We start from the raw sequence: 21,045 nt of genomic DNA on the forward strand, positions 1-21,045 counted from the left end.
CTGAGCCAATCTGTGTTTTAAATATTCTGTTAATTGTCAGCTAGCCATCTGCTGACTTCTCCAGCTTTTACGAGACCTTAGGAATGTTCCTTGCAAAGGACAGATTCGCCTAGTCAATTAAATAACCAACTTCTCTGCCTCCTCACTTTGCTGCTGCTCTGTATGAACAAACAAAACAGATTGTAAAAGTTTAGTAAAAAGCAGTGGTGGGCTCCTGGGCAAGAGGGTATTGAGAACACACACATCTAAACCGGTTTCCATTACTCCCACTAAAATGACCAACAGAATATCAAGACGGGGGTCGAGGGGACTGTGCCAGTACTGGAAACAACAGAAGGTGCCACTGCCATGCCAGAAATGTCAAGGAATTTTGGCAGATGGGACCAGATAGAAGAAAAATACCGTAAGCCAAACCGCATCTCCCCTTCTTAAGAACAGGCTGAGTTCTTGAGAAGCAGGGCTCTAGCACCCCTTACTCAAAACGGCCAGGTCCAGTGGGGACAGTGGGCTACGGGACAGATGGAAAGCTCACAAACTGGACATGTCTGGCTGTGGGGGCTCAGCAGCACTTCAAGCAGTCACGGTCAGGGGTGTCTGTGATGCTACACCTCACACCTGGGTAAAGATCAGACCAAAGAGAAAGATGACCAGGAGCGGTGGATTCCCCAAACTCAGAAATAAAGAAATGACGCGGAGACTACGAGCTTCCACTCCATTCCCCTCGGGCTAATATATCTCTACATTGATATACTAGTCTACCTCACTCAGGAATCAGGGGAAAAAATCCACATAGTGTCTATGAAAAGGTCCTTAAACAAATAAGGAGAACAGAGCATTCCAAACTTGTAAAAAGGTTTATCACAGGAAGCAAAAATCATTTTTCAAGAGCATCTCTTTGTATTCTCAAGAAAATTTCTGAACATATATGGTCTGTGAAGATGAGATAAAATAGCAAAAGAAAAAGGAAGAAAAGCATCTAGCCAAGAGGCTTGAGAAAGAAAATGGGAACTGAATGAGATAAGGAAAAATAAGAATAAATCTAAAAATACAATGGCGAAATTAACATCTGCATTAGAAACCATACAAAGCAGCAGTGATTCAACAGAAACAGAAGCAGTGATGTGGAAAGCAAACTTGAGAAGTTCTTCCAAAAGGCAGAGAAGAACAAAGAGACCAAAATCACGAGGGAGGCGGTGACAACAATGGAGGACAGTGAAGAGAGCACACGCCAACGGGCAGTGTTCTTGAGAGAGAGCCTAAAAACTGCCACAAGGAAAGACCCACAAGTGCGGATCAGAGCGGTCACTAAGCACCAGGCAAAATTAAAGGGAAAGGAGTGACACTGAGATACACTCTGATGAAAATTTTAAATGGCAAGGGCAGAGACAGAAAGAATCCACAAGCATCAAAATGGGGGTATAAAGATTATTACTATACGTACAAAGACAGTTTGGGATGGTCTCAGACTTCTCCACTAAAACTAACAGATCAGGTAGTGGTGGTTGCATAAATCTATACATGTGATTAAGTTGCAAAGACCTACTATTACTACACACACACACACACACACACACGTAACTGCATGTGAAAATTGGTAAAAATTTGAACAAGATTTGTACTGTAGCTAATAGTACTGTACCAGCATCAATTTCCTGGTGTTCATATTACATTGTAGTTATATAAAATGTTATAATTGGGGGAAGCTGGGTGAAGGGCACATAGGATCTCTCTATACTATCTTGGTGACTTCCTGTGAGTCTATAATCATTTAAAAAAAGAGAGAGACATAGATCAGGGATCAAGTCTACTACAGAGATTTGAAAGCAAAAAGAATTCCAAACCTCAGTAAATTGCTGTTCACAGGTGAAAGCAATGGAAAGTCATTCTCAGTTATGAAAATAATGTATGATGTCAGAAAAAGCATGATTTAAAATTTTCACAAATCAAAATTTTAAAAACTGGCAGTCATGTTCTAAAAGGTCTACTGATGAGCAGTGAAACTAGTTAAGGAGCATCAACTTACACAATTGTTAGGAATGTGATTTTAAAACTAGAAGCTGTTGAAGAAATGACACATGATCAGAAAAATTACAATATACGAATAAACTAGGCCTAAAATCTCATAATATATATACATGTATATATATAAAAAACACCTCTGAAAAATAGGTTTAGAAAGTGGGAAGTGTAACTGTCTGCTAACTTCCTTATTTTACATGGGGAACAAAAAATATATAATTTTTTACGTTGATACTAAATATGTTTTTTTAAAACTCTTAAAGCTATCTTTTAGCAGAATAAAAAATAGAATTGATATTTGTTTAAGCCTCTAGAGGCTTAAAGAAAGCAAAATTCAAAATGCAAGACACCATGGAAGAAAAGGACAGCTAAAACTATGTTTTAAAAAGTCTAGGGGCTGGCCCCATGGCCCAGTGGTTAAGTTCGCCCACTCCGTTCAGTGGCCTGGGGTTTCACCAGTCCAGATCCTGGGCGCGGACATGGCACCGCTCATCAGGCCATGCCGAGGTGGCGTCCCACATAGCACGACTAGAGGGAACTACGACTAGAATATACAACTATGTACTTGAGAGGCTTTGGGGAGAAGAAGAAGAAAAAAAAGAAAAAGAAGAAGATTGGCAATAGATGTTAGCTCAGGTGCCAATCCTTAAGAAAAAAAAATAAACCCCCATCCCCCCAGTGATTTGCCCATCTTTTAAATTTTTTAATTAACTGCATCCACAAGTGATATACCAAAAGAATTCAACAAATAAAGGCTAAAAGTTTACGAAAATGGGCAAAATATATCAAAAAAACAGAAACACAAGATAGTAGGGATGGCATGCTTAACATGAGACAATAAGAGGAAAGCTCCGTTACCAGGTTTTAAACCAATTATAAAGCAATAGTAATTAAAAATAGTTTAATAATGGTATTGTAAATGGATGAAATGGACAGAAACAGAACTTAGGCATAATAGTATAAAAGAACTAGGTTATAGTTAGGTAGCCTTTTCAATCAATGAGGAAAGGACTGTTTAAAAATAAAAGCCAGCGACAATTGGTTATTTAGAAAAAGTAGTAACTCCTTATCTTATACAGTAAAATAAATCCAGCTGAGCTAAATGTAAAAATTAAACCATAAAAGACTGGGAAGAAAATATGAATGTATTCATCTATCTCACAGCAGATCTTTCCAAGTACTCTGTGTGCTGACCATAATCCCACTATCCACAAAATGAAAAGCAAATGACGAATCGAGGAAAAGTATTTGTAACAAAATAAAAATCATTAAGAAAAGGACAAGCACTCCCTACCTAAATGAGCAAAAGCCTAAATGATTTAGGTCATTCACACACACCCACCCAATTCAGTCAGTCATTAAACACATGAAACAAGCTCACTATCACCAATGAGGAAAGAAACACAGGTGAAAACACCCATGTAACAACTTGGGAGTGAGGATTTGCATAGTCTTTACTCCTTTAAGGACCATAAGCCAAGTTATACCTTTAAGTATCCTTTAAGTACCATAAGCCTTAAACTTGTTCATGGCTTTTTTTAAGAATTCATATTAAATAATAAAATATGTGTACCAAGATTTCTGCCCCAGGTATGGGGGATAAACATAGCAGTCAAACTGGCCAGTGGATTAGCCCAGCCCTGCCACTTGGGTAACCAGCAATAAAATGATGTCAATAAAAGTACTTACATTTGGATCTAGGGATCCAAAGAGATAATTATAGGGGCCTGGCCCACAGTAAGTGCTCAGTAACTATTAGACAGTGGTAGCAACACTGTGACATTTATCTACAACATTGCACTGTAGGTTCAAAATCCTTTATCTCAAATGCCTGCAGTCGAATGTGATTCAGAATTGACATTTTTGGATACTAAAAGATAATAGCGTATTCACTCAGCTAGGTCTGGGAGAGTATCTGGTAGTCAATTATACTACGATTCCTATAGTGAAATATATGACATTCATTCCTAGGGAGATAAACATCAGTTCAGGTCAGGTTTCACAGTCAAGTGAGTTATGAAAAAGCTTTCAGTTTTTAGAGTTTCTGAACTCCAGATCTGCACAGGAGGGATTGAGAACCCGTGTTTATAATAGAAAGACCTCAGATAAACCTATCTAAATGTATGATAGTAAGGGAAAGGATACATAAGTAATGATATATTCATAAGACGGAAAACTATACAGCCATCAAAAGTCACTTTTTCAAAGAATACTTAATAAAATGGGAAAATTTTCATGAATAGTGGGTAAAAAAAAGCAAGATTAAGAAATACGTATATGAATTAAGTTTTAGAAAAGTAAATTACATAGATATTTATGATTCCAAAATAAAAGACGGCAAGGAACCATATAAGGATGTTAAATCAGCCACACTGACTTATGCTCTTCTTTACACTTTTTGGTACTTTCTAATCTTCTATGATGATAAGGAAAATAATCCATTAATTTTTTGAACCATTGATGGTTGACATTCCTGTGCAGGACTAGGCTAGTTATCATCCTAGAGGGTTAACAAGTCCATCTTTGCCCTCAAGGAATCTGTCATTTCATCTCTAGAGAGCTTTGGACATTACTTAGTTCTCTCTGCATTAGACAGCATTTCATTCTCTATCAGCAATTCCTTACTGCCCCTTGTCCCAGGTGCCAGGACTTTTCACACCTCCACCAAATGAAACACTGGCGACCTTGCAAGTCAGTGGTAAAAATGGCATCAGTGGTGCAATTAGAACTTGATTCAGCTCATGATCTTACCTAAAGGAGATACCAAAAAAAAGAAAAAATCAAGGACTGTTCAAATGTGTTTGCCTTTTGCACTTTTTCACTGTACTCATCAAATCTCAATCATTTACAAAACGGTTGGGGGAGGAAGAGAAGGAAATCTCATTTGGATTTGTTCCAGTTGCTTTTCATGAGTAAAACGATGTGAATTTGAACTTGACAGGCCCAGCAATGAAAACTTCAATCATTCTGTGGAGTAAACGGGATGCCAAGAGGGCTTATGACATTGGAAGGGCCCTTCGTGGAGGGGACAAGCAGGAGTCTACCTTACCTAACAGATCACTCATCAATGTCTAAGGAGTGGGCCTTTGGCCAGAGCTTTGAAGGGCTCAGTTCATATTTAGCGTGAGTGTTCCTAACATCCAGGTGGTCTTCAGTGAACTCTTCCCAGGTCTGGAATTCTCCACTGGTTTAATACAGTTTGAAAGCATTTTATACGAATGGCTATCTGTGAAAACTCATTATGGGCTGTCAACTTCATACTTGGAACAAAAGGTAAATAAATGGTCAATCAACTTAACACCTAATTACCTAAACGGACCAAATGGGTTGACATTTAATCACTTTTAGATAGATTCTAACAGTCTTTCTTTTTAAACTATTGCTGAGAACAGGAGAAATCCTTGTGCAAAGCTTTGTCCACACATAAATCATTGCCAACTGTGAAGTTAAATAAGAAGTTCACTCTTTTAGCTTAATCCCACAGAAAATTACTCATTTTCAGGCAAATTGTTTCTGGAATGCTCATCCTGCCCTCCTGTTTTCTGCCTCCCTCCCTTCCCTTATCCCAACCCAAGAGAAGGAACGTGGAGTAAGTGTGCAATCAGGACCTTCATTAAAATGAAGACCTTCCAGAAAAAGGCAGACTCACCCTATCCCAGCTGAAGCACAGGCCCAGTCGATCAAGCTGTTTCCTCATGTGTTTAATATTACTGTGAAACAAAGGGAAGAGAGTTCGGTTTTTAGAGGAGGGAAAAGCCATAAAAAAACGACACTTTGAGAATATGAAGGGAAACTGTAAAAGTCTGGATTATTCAAAAGGGCTTTAAGTGTTGTTTTGTCCTGGCAAAAAAAATTAATCACTAAGAATCAACGAAAATATCAGCATATTAGAAGACACCTATTCTAGGGACTAATACAGAATCTACTAGAAACCACACCAGCCCTGAGGCGTGGCCATTCCTCTGGCCATTCAGATAGGCAGCCCCTTTGATATGTGCACTCCGGGCCCAACCACATATCTGTATTTCGCACAAATTTAAGCCAAGCATTGACAAGTTTAAAGTCGACTGAAGAGAAAAGACCTTAACACACAAATTGTAGAAATCCAAAAGAAATCTGCTTTGTCAATCAAAACGTAAAATCTAAAACTGTACAACAATTGGGAAAAAGGGAGAGAAGTGAATTAATCAACTTCAATATAATATGAAATAAGGAAATACAGCCTTTTTTCTTCTCTTTTCATTAAAGAAAAAGGACTAATTCATTTCTACTGCATCCTCTCAGTTGAAGCAGACTGAAAATACGAAAAGCCATGAAAAAATTCTCTAGGTAATCTCTGAATAGCTAACAATAGCTTATTTTATTCCAGGCCTTGTGCTAAGCATTTTGCAGAAAAGTGCTTTCTATAGTCTGAACATTTGTGTCCCCTCAAAATTCATATGCTGAAACCTAATCTCCAATGTGATGGTATTTGGAAGTGGGGCCTTTGGGAAGTGACAAGGTCAACAGGGCAGAGCCTTCATGGATGGGATTAGTGCCTTTATAAAAGAGATCCCGGAGGGCTCCCCTGCCCCTGCTGGCATGTGAGGACACAGAGAGATGGCCATCTATGAACCAGGAAGCAGGTCCTCACCAGACACCAAATCTGCAGGCGCTTCAATCTGAGACTCCCCAGCCTCTAGAACCGCGAGAAATAAATTTCTGTTGTACCTAAGCCAACCAGACTAGGGTATTTTTTTATAGCAGCTGACTAAGACAGTGCTTAATCTTTAACCATTCACATGAAGCAGGACCTACGACTACCCCTCTTTTACAGATAAATAAACTGAGGCACAGAGACATCAAGTAATTTGCTCAAGGTGATAAGCTGGCAAGAAGGAAAGGCAGGATTTGCACCTCGGTGGTCTGATTCAGGGGCTATCCTCTTAACTGCTATTCTCCAGTGGAGAGGTTGGCAAACTTTTTCTGTAAAGGGCCAGATGGTAAATGTTTTCAGCTTGGTGAGCCATATGGTTTCTGTCACAATTACTCAACTCTGTATCATGAAAGCAGCCACTCTATCACAAAAGCAGTCATGGACAATATGTAAACAAATGGGTGTGCCTGTGTTCCAATAAAACTTTATTTACAGAATCAAACAGGGCCAAATTTAGCCATGGGCCATAATTTGCCAATCTCTGGTCTAGCTTACATCAAATTTATGCCATATTTGATCCATTTTATTTGATCATCATTTCCTCCTTTTTTCATCACTCCCATTAACCTAGAATTAACCATAACTGAAAAAGTAGAAACTAGGGGTTAGGAAGAAAAAAGAGAAGTGGATGTTACAGTAGATGTTTATACAATGTAGCGTTGGCCAAGATAAAGCAAAGGGAGCTGAAGGACAAAGGGGACAGGCCTGGAACTGCCCTTCTACATGTCTGAGGGGTGAGGTAAGGAAAGGCCCCAGACCTTTGTGAAAGGGGCTGATGGAGTGAGCCCAGAACATTCTGCTGGGTTCTGATATGAGGGCCTCAAGACTTCATCAGGAGGGAGAGGGATGGGCACTGCTGGCCCATAAGTACAGTCACGCGTTACTTAACAACGGGGATGCGTTTTGAGAAAGGCGTCTATTTGGCGATTTTGTCGTGTGAACACCATAGAGTATACTTACACAAACCTAGGCGGTATAGCCTACTACACACCTAGGCTACATGGTACTAATCTTATGGGACCACCATCGTATATGCAGTCTGTTGTTGACTGAAACATTGTTATACGGCGCCTGACTGTACATGGAAGCCTGAGGCACAGGTGGGACTGAGAGTGCTTCCCCCTCGGAGGAAAGCACACCCAGAAAAAACTGGCCATATATTTTTGTGTTGAATGTCTAAGTTCTTCTTGCTTCCAAATAGTGAAGGCAAAACATTAACAGAGTCTTCAGAGAAAATTATAATGTGGAATTTGGATATAGCTCAAACTATCATCAAGAAGATGAGAGGTACTGTAGAAATTTAACAAATGCAACCCTCTCCTCCTTCTCCCTTCCAAATGCAAATACTCAATGGAAGAATAACTTTGTAAATAACAAAGCATCAAAATGAACACATGAATCGATACCCAAAACCCTCTTTGAGATTTCTTAGATAACAATACAGCACACTAGGGGGTGGCCCCTGGCTGAGTGGTTAAGTTCGAGTGCTCCACTGCAGCAGCCCAGGGTTTCTCCGGTTCGGATTTTGGGCATGGCCACGGCACCGCTCATCGGGCCATGCTGAGGCGGCGTCCCACATGCCACAACTAGAAGGACCTACAACTAAAAATACACAACTGTGTACTGGGGGGCTTTGGGGAGAAAAAGGAAAATAAAATCTTTAAAAAAAGAACACAGCACACTAAAAGATAAACATCAATAGATACAATTCTCCTTATCGCTTGGCAGCCTGCAATGTTTTGTTTGCTTTGCTTTCTATTTCTCATGCACAGATTTAAAAAATTTTTTTAAGTTTCTGTATATTAGTGCTTGAATATGCCTATAAATACATACCTTTGCGTCCAACTTTCTGGATGAAGATTCCTCTCAATGGCAGCATTTTCGGCAGGCAGTCCAAAAGCATCCCAGCCCATGGGGTTGATGACCTAGCACCCAGAAGAGAAACATCAGCCCCGGCAGATTGCTAAAACCTGTCTCAGTACTCTCTTCTGGGCAACAAACAGGCATTCTCCCCTACTAACGTCTTATCCCTTTCTGGATGATTCTATACTACGCTTTTGAAAGCCAGCTGGCTACCTATGACATAAGCATAGAAGAAAATTCAGAAGGTTAGACACTAAGGTGCCAACAGCAGTTATCTCTGAGTAGGTGGTTTTGGACTACCTTTTACTTTCTTCTTTTTCTTGTCTATATTGTCTGTAATGAACCCGAGCTGTTTTTCTGAAATTATAAAAAGTTTCTTTCAATTTTAAAAATATGTGTATATAAAAATGTATAGGCATTTAAAATGCTCATCTCATGTTAGTATTTTCCAATTAAGGAGCTGTGCTGTCCAATACAGTAGCCACTAGCCACATATGGTTATATAAATTTAAACTTTAACTAAAATTAAAAATTCAGTTCCTCAGTTGCACTAGCCACCTTTCAAGTGTGCAACAGCCATTTCAAATCATCTGATAGATATTTCCATTCTCTGAAGAACAGGGAATCCTAAGATTTTAGAGCTCAAAGAGGCTTTTGAGATACGTCCTCCTCCTCCACCCCTTTAATTTGACAGAATAAGCAACTGTGGCCAGCAAGAGTTAGCAGCCTAGCTAGGTCACACCAGAAGCAACTACCTTAAGCCAGTAAGGTAGCAGTAAGATAACAGGCATGCCCCTCCCAGTGCTTGGAGCCACTTGTCTTAAAGACACCCTTCCATATTTTCTTATTGGATTTTAGTAGTCTGATGGAAAAATTCCATCTCAAGAACAAAGACCTTGCATCTAAAATCAGAACCACTCTGACTCCTTAGGCTAGTGAGTGGGAAATGCTAACAAAGGCTTACTCTTCAGGAGGCTGTGCGGTTTGAGAGGAAACGTCCTAAACCCAAGCCCGCCATTCACTGACAGTGGGACCTGAGTACATTACTTACTCTGAGTCTCAGCTATTAATCGTGACTGAGAGCAGCCACCATGGATTGTTGAGAATCAAGCGCCAGGATGCCTGTGGTGCGCCCAGCATGGTGCCCAGCACAGTACAGGCAGCCAATAAATAGCAGTGCTGGCTGCTGTGGAGCTGCTGTCATCTGCTTGATCTTCAGCACCTCACGACATCGCACATCATCAGTTCCCTTATCAAGATTTCAGCCCACGTCTCTTCAACCGCATTTATTATGGCGGCTCTCTGATAACAGGTAGGGGGACACCTTGACCTCACACATGTCCTCATCCACGTACATTGCTAGGGGTGGGTTACTTATGACAAGACTCTGTAGCAGGCATGGGAAGTCCTTAACCAAACTGAACAGACCATGAGACTTAACAGGCCAGCCAGCTACTTGGCCCTCTTTTCCATAAAAGGGGCCCGGCAGTTCTTCTTTCCCACATAAGTCAAGCTCACATCAGGTGCTTCACTTCAAGCAGCCCAGCCGTTCTTGCCACAGCTGCTTCGGCCAGGGGCCGTCCCTGAGCCACGGCAGCCACGGGAGTGCTGGGCAGGAGGGCCCTGCCTCTGACTGCCCTGGGCAAGGACACTGCCTGGTAGATTTTGCCATATTAGGGGTGGTGGTGGGTCTGACCCACTCAGATCTGCTTTCTGGAAGGGATATAGGCTTGGTGAACAAACAGTACTGTGGATCTCTCCAGCTTGCTGTTGTTCCAAGACAGGCTGGTTTGCCACGTCCTCTGCTGTGCTTCCCAGGCTTGGGAATGTGGGAGATCTGGGAAGCCCTGGATTTCCAGCCTAAGAAGACAGGACTCCCAAGCTCTCTACCTTCAGGCCCTGCACCCACACCCCGCCTGAGGTCAGCCTGAATAGGCTCCTCTTCTTTTTCCTTTATTGGATGTTTCTCAAATTACGAACACAACACAAGCAGATTTTAACAAGTGAAATGATACAATACATTATATATAAAGGCAAAGCTGATTCTCCCCGCCCCCCGCCAATCCCTACTCTCAACTCCTTGATGTAACCACCAACACCAGCCTTTGTATCCTTCCATACCTTTCTCCTCACTCAAACACAGATATACAAACATATGAACACATATATAGGGCTGGTTTATTTTATGGAAATAGAACCTGTTATATACTATTTTATGACCTGCTTTTTGTTTTCATTTAACATATCACGGACATCTATACAAAATATGTAAGACGTGTGTGTGTATGTCTTTTCAAAAAATTCTAACATTCCCTGGGAATATCTATTCTATGTAGTTTTAGGAACCTGACTAGACATAACCAAAGCCAGTTGATATTTTGGACCTGAGGTCTCTTTTCCTCTTGCTAAATGTGGCAGACCCAAAGAGTTTCATCCTTCTAAACAGCATCCTCCCCTTCTTTCGGGAAACTGCTCTTCCTCCAACTTCATACAGTCCTGCTGCAGACCGCCAGTCGCAAGACCTATCCCTCTGGCTAAGAGGGAGGCACGTGCCTGAATCCTTCTCCAGGCCTGTCTGTTGTCTGGAGCTGGTGGGAGTCTGGGGGTCGAGGGGGCAGTGCAACATGGACTGGGATGACGACAGCACATTCTCTTCTCTCTTTTCTCCTTCGTCAGGAGAAACAAGGATATGAGACCAGGACTCCAGGCAGCCCTGCCTTCTACCTGGTGGAGACGTCTGAGAAAATAAAGCTGGAACATAGAGAGAAGCAGAAATGGGAGGTGGACAGAGACTGGGGATACTGACGTGCTTCAAGGACCTGGTCCAAATCCCAGAGGCCCTGGTTCCTATATTTCCTCTGATTCTGTGAGTTACGCTAAGATCTATAAAAACAAACAAAACCTACTTTTTTGCTTAAGCTGATCTGCGCTGGGTTTCAGTCCCTGGTAGCCAAGAATCCTGATTAAAACAAACACCCTTTAGGATACTGCTTTCTCTTCAGTATTGCTTAATCCATAGACGAAAAACATTCCCCTACATTAACTATTAAGCTTCACAGTTTTTCTTTTTCTTTTTAATTTTCAAAAGCCAAAAAAACCCACAACAACCCTATGTTGCGGATTTGTGCTGGATTGCTAGAAAGTTCTGTGGTACTTCCATGGACAACATGGGGTGCAGCTTCCAGCTGTGCTTCACATCTCCTAGGGCTGCTCCAATGGCAGAATAATGTAACTGTTGTGTAACTGTTCCACCAGAAAAGGGAAAACTTAATTACCACTTGGTTTCTTTGTTGGAACTGCCAAAATGGCACAAGTTCAATGTTTCTGCCTATTAACATTCTGTTAGGTACCGTCCATATTTTTAAATAAAGCCAATACAGAGACAGTCGCAAAAAAAACCAGTCTGGATTTACGTAATATACTTATTCGGTTCTATTTTTGTTTTCAGATGAAATTAACATGAAAAGATATTCTTAGCTCACATGTTACCCAAGCTGTCCATGAAAATAAAGTTGAAAAATCTTAAAGCTTCTTAATATTTCATATTCCTACCAAAAATTAACAAAAACCCAATGTCTGCCCCAGCATACAGCCTGTGGGAAGGCCTTTTTGCATCTTGAAGTCAGGATAGTTCTTTCACTCGTGGTCTGGATCGCTGGAGTAAATGCTCCCATGAAACAGCAGAGGGTCCCATCACTTCTCTACACGGGGTTTCCCAGAGACCCAGTGACCAAGTGCAGAACTCACTTTTGTGCTATAAGATGATTCACTGGTGTCAAGGGGGAACAAAGCGAAGACCTACGACAGGATTACACAATAGCAAAGCTTGTCCCTTTCCCCCAGGCAGCAGATTGCATTTGCTGTCAAACTGTTATAGCCTATTCATGTAAAAGATACCACGCCAGGTGCTTCCTCTGCCAGCCTCGTTCACCTCTTGGCCTCTTACATCGTCCAGATCAAATACCTCCACTCCAGGTATATGATGCCTACTTTCTTATCTGTGATTTCTCTATGACCAAGACTATCCAAAATATTCACTGGAAGAACTCTGAACTATCCTTTTTAGTCCTAAAATTCCTATTCCTTTCTTTCTATCACCATAACTTGATTTAATCCTTCCACAGTTCCATAAGCAACTATACCTAGAGCTCACATGTGCCAACCAGGCAATTTACCCTTAAAAAACCCCAATATCAGGTGCTCAGGCCACCTGATCCCTCTCAATTCCCTAGGAGTTAGCCTCTTCTTAGAAATGAGTGCTTTCTGCAGAAAAGGAATCAAGAAAAAGTCCTAGTAGCTAGAACTTGGAAATCCATACAACAAACTTCCAGAGTGTGAAAAACCATCATTCCCAGCTGTTCTTCTAACAAATACTCTTAAGCATTTAAAATGAGTGAGAAGCCAAGAGGACAGCGAGACCACCCCCGAATTCAGAAGAGCGGGACAGCCCCAGCACCTCTAGACTGAAAGAACGAAGGGAGGAAGCGGAGTTAACAGAGCCCAGAGGCCGAGGACAGCTGCAGAAGCTGAAACAGGATTAACGAAGACGACGCCAACCAGGGCAGAGAGAGAGGAACTCCCTGGCTTCTCCTCTCCTCCTGCTCTCCAGTCTTGCCGGAATTTCTATCGTCCGACACCAGCCAGAGGCTAGCTGACACCAGAGCTTGAGAAATGTGGCCTGCAGAGGTCTGCCCTCTGCCATCCAAAGCAAAGCAGGGGACGGAGTTGACAGCAAACTGGCCAGGGACCAGCACAGGAACATTAGCATGCCTGCAAAACCTACCACCATTTGAGATATCAAATGGGAGTCAGGGCCAGCTACTGACGAGAGGTAAACACAGGGATCAGAGCCCTGGCGAGGCAGACAGAGCTGGCCAGGAGGTGAGGCCCAGGAACTATGGTTAGGCCAGCCTCTGGTGTGGACGTGGTCACATCCCCACAGCTCACCCTAACAGGGCCTCCCTCCAGGCAGAGCCGCAGGTGTCTCAGGGTTGGCAGGCAGGATGGATAACAAGCCGATTTGGTACAAGAGAGAGCACAGTTACATATGGCAATGTACAGATGAGACTCTGGAGGAATCTACCCTGGAAAATGCCAGGGATCCTGTCCAGAAGGGCCTAGTGGGGGAGGGGGTGGTAAAGGGGACTGCAGCCTTACCTACGTTGCATTTCCTTTTTTCAAAAGGACGAATATGGAATTTTATGTACAATTTAAAAATACTTTTTTTAAGAAGGAAAAAAAGACCAGGCAAAGATACAGTTCTTCCTCCGATGTACGAAGCAAGATCAAGTAGAGTTAAGAAGACTTTGGAGGTAGAAGGGAAGGAAGCTGGGGCAGCTGGTCGTCTGCCTTCCCAATGGAGAGAGAAGAAGCACAACCGTTACTATGAAGGAGCCAACCAGTTCCCTAGGAAGGAACAGCCTCCTCTCCCTTTCATCATAAAACAAAACTTTATATTTGAAACCAATTCAGCTTCTAAATGAGAGCAACCATGGTTACTGCTTCTCAAAAAATTGCTATTTTCAGAGAATGCCATGGTTTCTCTGGAGTAGATTCAACACTTTATTTCCAAGAAATGAGAAACACAACATTTAATTTTGTTTAGTAACTGTAATAACCCACCATTAATACAGATTGGGGATCAAAAGCAAACAAATACTTCAGAGTAAAGAATCCGAATGAAAGCACGTAGGCCCAAAGCGGAAGAGCTCCTCTGGGAACGTGGAGGGACGTGACAGGCAGAGAATTCAGCCAGTTTCCAATGAAGACACTGGACCAGGAATTCATTCTCCCCTTAAATTACATCTGAGAGGACGAGCCCTGGAAATCCACTCTCTACTTTCAGATGCTACAGAGATTTTAAAATTTGAAAACTAAACGCCACGCTTTGTACTCTCTGGGCACTTCATCAGCACTTGTTGACTAACTGGCAAACTGAAAACTGATGAAACGTACATTATGGGTCACTTGCTAAGAACGCCCCCCGCTTCCTGATATTTGTGGGTAATTACATTATGATCGTGCAGCTGCTGGACACACAGCCTCAATTTCCTTCCTCCTCCGCAGTGAATAGCAAAAACTCTACTTGGACAGCGCCTGGTGGCCTGTGGCCTGAGACAAATTAGTCCAAGCCAAACTCTGTGAGGGGGTCTCAGCACCTTGATGCTTTAATCGCCTGGCTTCTGGCCCAGAAGGTGCCAGCCGAGGTGGGAGGTGCATAATTTTATTTTCCAACCACCTGTGCATATAACACATGAAAACACAACAAAACCACCCCATATGGTGCTAAGCTTTAAATACGTCATCAGACATTGCGAGTTTAAGAAGACACGGGTTGACAGTGCAGCCTTTTCTGATTCCTGAAAGAAAACAATTTATCTCTGGCTTCAAATGGCCCCTGCTTAAACATCCAAACTGAGGACTACCTTATTATCTCTACTGTTAATTGGGTTACACTGGGAAATGGCATTATTGTTTTTAAAGAGTTTTCTCATTGATCACCTGACATGAAGCTTGCCACAAATCTGGGAGGTGGCTAGGGCAAGTATCACCATCGCTGTTGACGACGCCAATAAAGGCCCCAATTCCTAATCAACTCATCACCCTGGAACCACCTACCTCTCCACTTATAAAGTCCACATCTAATCTGTGTGTATGTCCACGGTCGGGTCAGCTATTGGTGACTTTAGCTTTCCCTGGAGAACTGTAATGGCCATGGCTTTCAGGCACATCTCCATGAACTACAACAAGAGCAGGGGGGACTCAATGATCTCTCTACACTCTTGTCTCTTTTCTCTCCTTTGCACAACTTATTTGTTGCTTTGGGAGGAAACCCAAGTAAAAGCAACCTTGAACTTTCTAAGTCATCATTCTCACCCATTCTCAAACCAAATTACAGCCTCACAAAATGTAAGAAAAACCACAGAATGGGAGAAGATATTTGAATTGCATTTAACCAACAAAGAATCATTAATCCAGACTACAGAGAGAACCCCTAAAGAGCAATATGAAAAAGACAAATGACCCAATTGAGTAATTGGTAAATAATGTGATTGAGCCAATCAGAGAATAGGAAACTTAAAGAGACAATAAATATATGAAAATATCTCAGCCTCATTAAGACAGTAATCAGGAAAATGTAAATTAAAAACACAGTTAGATACCATCTTCTGTATACGAAATTAGCCAAGATTAAAAAATCTAACATTACTAAGTGTTGTCAAGGATGTAGAGCAGTATGAAAGGTCATTCATTGCTGGTAGGAATATAAACTGGCCACCAACACTTTGGAAAGTGATTTGGCAAGATGCAGAAATGCTAAAGTTGTGCACACTCTATGAGCCAGCAATGCCACTTCTCTCACAGGCTAACAAGTCAGGTACAAGAATGTTCACTGGAGCAAAAATTCAGAAACAACCTATAACTCCATCAATATGAAAATGGATAATTAAATAGCCATAATTATACAGCACATATAACAGATGAACTAACTCTATAGAGATATAGGATAAATCTTGAAATAAACTAGTGAGCGAGAAAATATGCAGACTATTAAGATATCTTTTATATAAAATTAAAAACACACAATACTAGATATAAGTGTGTATATGTCTCCTTGAACAACATCTACAGTAAAAGTATGAAAACATGAGGACAAAGAATATACACTAACTTTGGGTTACTTTGAATTGAAGGATTGGAATCTGATTGTGGAGAGGCACAAGTGTATCTGTAACATTTAAAAAAAGAGCTGAGGCTAATATGATTAAATGGTGATATCTATTACATCAGGATGGCAGGTCTGAGTATTTGTGATAATGTTCTCTGTACAGCTGTGTTGAAAATGTTTATAATTTTTTAAAGTATCATATTTAAACTAATGATGATAGATGAGACTACCTAGCAAAAGTGGATAGAGAAAAAAAGAGAAGGCAGTGTGGAACAGAATCTGAGCTGGGGTTTAACAAACTCATTGTACAACACAACTTCTTAAAACTGACACAGAAAGAAACAGAAGATCTGAATAGCCCTCTATCTACTATTGAAACAATATTTGTAATTTTAAAACTTCCCACAAAGAAAACTCTAGGCCTAGACACCATCACTGGTGAATGCTATCAAACATTTAAGGAGGAAATAATACCAATCATACACAACGCTTTCAGAAAATAGGAAGAATGGAACACTTCCTAGCTTGTTTTATGAGGCCAGCATAACTCTGATATCAAAACTAGACAAAAATATTACAAGAAAAGAAAATTACAGATCAATAGCCCTCATGCACATAGGGATATCAGCAAATTGAATATAGCAACATATAAATTTTAAAAACCCCAAAACATCATGACCAAATGAAATTTGTCCCAGGAATGCAAGGTTGGTTTAATATTTTTTAAAATAATCAATCACCATAATACACCACATTAACAGATTTAAGCAGAAAACCATATATCATCTTCATAATTGGTGCCAAAAAGGTATCTGACAAAAACCAACACCCAATCATGACAAAATTCTCAGCAAACTAGGAATAAAGGGGAACTTTCTCAACCTGATAAAGAGTATACAAAGATGGAGTAGAGCAGGAAAAACCTGTGGAGTACATTGGGAGAAAGAAGCCAAGATGCAGGAGAAAAACCTGGAGAGTGGAGTCTCTTGCCAAGATGGTACAGTGTTTCAGGGAGAAGAAAATGGTCTACTGTATTACATGTTGCTGAGGCTGAGAAAGATGAGGACAGAGACACATCCATGGAGGTCAATGGTGGCCTTGAAGAGAGAAGGCTTGGTTCATGGGTCTCTCCACTTTTTACTTCTTATAAGGCTATTTTTAGTGTCCCTTAGAATCACGTATCTCCATTCAAGAACAGCCATTAAGTTTGCACGTTCCACTTCAGCAGCCTGGGTTTCACCGGTTCAGATCCCGGTGCAGACTTTCACACTGTTTGGCAAGCTATGCTGTGGCAGGCATGCTACATATAAAGTAGAGGAAGATGAGCACTGATGTTAGCTCAGGGCCAGTTTTGTAGAAGAATATGGGCATGGATGTTAGCTCAGGGCCAGTCTTCCTCAGCAAAAAGAGGAGGATTGGCAGCAGATGCTAGCTCAGGGCTAATATTCCTCAAAAAAAAAAAAAAAAAAAAAAAAAGAAAAACCAAGTTATAGAAAAAGGCCAACCTTGCTGAATTTTTCTTAGGCCACGGACTGATTTTGAACCTAAGACTCCAATATTTCTATTTAATACAGTAGAAAGCCCAGGGTTTAGAATAAAGCCGGTGCTCATTGACTACGTATTGAATGAATTAATCAACACATACATCAGACCCTGTTATTCCAGATTAGATATTCCTTCCCTGCTGAGAGTGAGCATCACTGAACTTGACCTGAATTCAGTGCTGCTCTACCTCTGGGACTAGTCCTGACATTGGGAAGGAAGGAAGGATTTTAAAACAACAGGAAGCTCAACAGGCTTTCACACCGCTGACAATTACTCCGAGATTTCTGTTTCTCCTTTGCCATATCACTTAAAAACGGCAGAATAAGTTTTCACCAAATTTGGTAGTTGTATGTGGGATGATGTGAGTTAAAGATGGGCTATGAAAATTAACAAGAAATTAATTTGAGGAGAACCTGGAGGATACCCCGAAAAGGTAGCTTATCATCTTAAACAGAGCAACTGAAACTGAGGAACTAAGAGAATCCTAGGCACTGGGTGATCACACAGACTCAGATACCACAAGCCAAATAACAGTGTTTCAGACACCACTCAAGTCATAGGCTAGATAATACAAACCACAGGCAATGTTTTGCAGTCAAGTTGCTTCTCAGAAGGCAACTCTATGCAGCGTGCCCCAGGAAGAAGAGCACAGGGACTCATTTCATTTATTGAATTGTGGTGAACGACTTCCCAGAGTAAATCAGATCAGATCAAATAAGAATCGTGGCTACCGCTTATTAAGGGATTATTATGTGCCAGACACATGTCCTATCTCATTTAACCCACACAAGAACCTTATGAGGGAAGAATTATTGTTATCTTATCTCTGTTTTAAAGATGAGGAAAGTGGGATTCAGAGACATTAAATGACGCGTGCATGATCACTCAGTGAGAAAGTGGTAGAATGGAGTTCAAACCTAGGCTGTCCCATTCCCGGATCCAGCCTGCCTTGGACTGCAGTTACACTAGGGGACTCCATCTTGTCTTTTGGGTCTGAGCTGCCTACAAGGGTCCCAGTACCTCTGGGCCTGGGGTTCTGCCTTGAGCTTTCGGTGTAACATCTCATCCATCCAAGGGAATTAGAACCCCACCTACACCCCCTCAACCAACCAGCTGCTACAAGGCTTCCCTGCACATTATTATAAATGTACAGTTTTGCTGTAAAAGCTTAGTCTTCGGTGATTTGCCAACACTCACTAATTGTCCAAAATAAGTTAGCACTAGTAAAAAAATAAGATAAATCTAGTTGAAGAACCAAAGTTAGATGAAGAATTATACTTCAGGCAAAGAGCCAATTTATTCTGCACCGCCTCTTTCTAATAAACATAGCAGAAATGATGGAAAGCAGTGTCTGGGAAAAATAACATCTGGCATAAACCAAGGAGACAAACACCTCTGGCCATCTTCAAGTAGAGCACAAATCTCTGAACTTGATAGTATAAAGTTATTAACTCTTCAAGTGACAAAGAGACGTTATAACTTGACTTCCTTAGGAGTACTTCTTGCTGCCAATGTCAGTTCAGCGTAAATTTTCAAGCCAATTGTGACAACAAATGCACTTACCTTTCTAAAAGAAAACCTTTATAAAGAACTTGGAAGTAGCTCCTATCATTTGTTCAGGCTCTGACAGGTTAACAATAGCAATAGCCAGTAGGAGCGCCAGTGTATGTTTAACAATTGGCTCTCTAGAAGAAAAAGCCCTGATTTGTAGGGTTTGCTGATTTCCATAGTGTAAATACTCCTACTATGGCAGATTTCAAGCTACTAAGGTGACTAATAAACACAAACTTGGGCAGACATCTGTACAGTGGGCTTTCCGGGGCTTGTGCGAGCAGGGTCCAGCTTCCGTTAGCAGTGCTAATATTTACTGGTTCTGCACCATGTGCCAGGTATATGCTAAGTGTTTCATAGTCATTCTCTTTGAATCCTTGTAACAGGCCAAACGGCAGGTACTATTTTATCCCCATCTTACAGATGACAGAATACTAGGTCTTAGAGAGGTTAATTAAGTAACTAGTCAAAGGCCACACAGCTATTAAGCGTTAAGAGCTGGCATTTGAATCCTGGCTATCTGGTTCAATGGCCCATGCACTCAGCCCCTCTTCGACCCTGCCTCTCTCGGTAAGTGATTAAAGAAGGTACCATGATTATTTCCACCTCACCTCACAGATGACGTGTGAAGAGCAGGCTCTGGTGTAATTGGCAGTGGGGTAAGGGGAGTGACTCGCATCAGCCACGGAAGGGTCTTTCTCCTCCTATCCCAGGAAAACTCACTTTGTCCTTCACGACCCATGTCAGATATTCCCCCTTCACTGGCGCCTTTCTCAACTCCCTGAGGGTTGTTACTCCCCAAATATTTTTTCTTGAAAAAATTTTACTTTTTCTGTTATGAAATAAATACATACTCATTAGAGAATATAGAAAATATTATAAATACAAAGAGAAAAATCTCTTGTGGCACCACCTCTTACTCCTAGGCTTTGATCCCTATTCACACTATTTGATTCATCCCCCTATACAATGATTATCTATTTAGGTTTCACCCCCACCCCCAGACTGTGAGCCCCTCTTGGGGAGATAGCACGTGTTACCCACAATTGTAGCTACCTTTCACCCCACTCCCACCCCATATCCATCCGTAGCACAACACCCAGCACATGGCTGCCCCCAGGTAATCGAGATGCATTGTTATGTCTTCCAGTTCATTAAAGGAAACACTGAGCTTTCCATGTTTATCTTCAAAGCTATCCTAATCTTAACTAAAATTGGTTTTCTTCATTCATCTTGAACACATATTACCACATTCTTGTTGTCCTGAGTTGGGCAGAAGAGGGCGGTTCGGGCAGGCTTCTTTCCTTACCTGCATCCCTCTCATTTTCTGGAACCGTGCAATGGTGTCGCTGATGGTGTACACACGCACATGGCCCATGTGCAGCTTGCCAGAAGGATATGGGAACATGGAAAGCACGTAAAACTTGGGCTTTGATTTCTAGGAAAGAATGACAATAAGTATTTATTAAGCATTTACTGGGAACCCTGCATGCACATAATATTTTGGCACTTTACTTAAGGTAATAATTTAACCTTTTCAAAAGTTTCCTTTTAAAAAAACTGTTCCCATAATGTAAATTGACAAAAGTGTCAAAAACCAAAATGCAAAGCCCTCGTTTAAGGTAAAGAATGTCCAAAATAATGCCGAACAACCTCTAAGTGCTAATTACCCATATATATTTTTAATCTTCTTTTTTCTTTT

At 41.3% G+C, this 21,045-nt stretch overlaps 1 protein-coding gene across 4 annotated transcripts in view; it reads right to left on the minus strand.

Annotated features, from left to right (window-relative positions):
* Positions 1-21,045, minus strand: part of LARS2 (leucyl-tRNA synthetase 2, mitochondrial) — a 165,808-nt gene that overhangs the window by 134,392 nt on the left and 10,371 nt on the right. For all 4 annotated transcript variants that reach the window (XM_070237846.1, XM_001500836.5, XM_023620580.2 and 1 more), the window contains exons 3-5: positions 20,653-20,781; positions 8,549-8,640; positions 5,669-5,729 (exon numbers count right to left, since the gene is read on the minus strand). In XM_070237846.1, the coding sequence (XP_070093947.1) occupies positions 5,669-5,729; positions 8,549-8,640; positions 20,653-20,781 (282 nt within the window). The remainder of the gene's footprint in view (positions 1-5,668; positions 5,730-8,548; positions 8,641-20,652; positions 20,782-21,045) is intronic.

This window comes from Equus caballus, chromosome 16 (genome assembly GCF_041296265.1).
Source record: "Equus caballus isolate H_3958 breed thoroughbred chromosome 16, TB-T2T, whole genome shotgun sequence".
Taxonomy (NCBI): domain Eukaryota; kingdom Metazoa; phylum Chordata; class Mammalia; order Perissodactyla; family Equidae; genus Equus; species Equus caballus.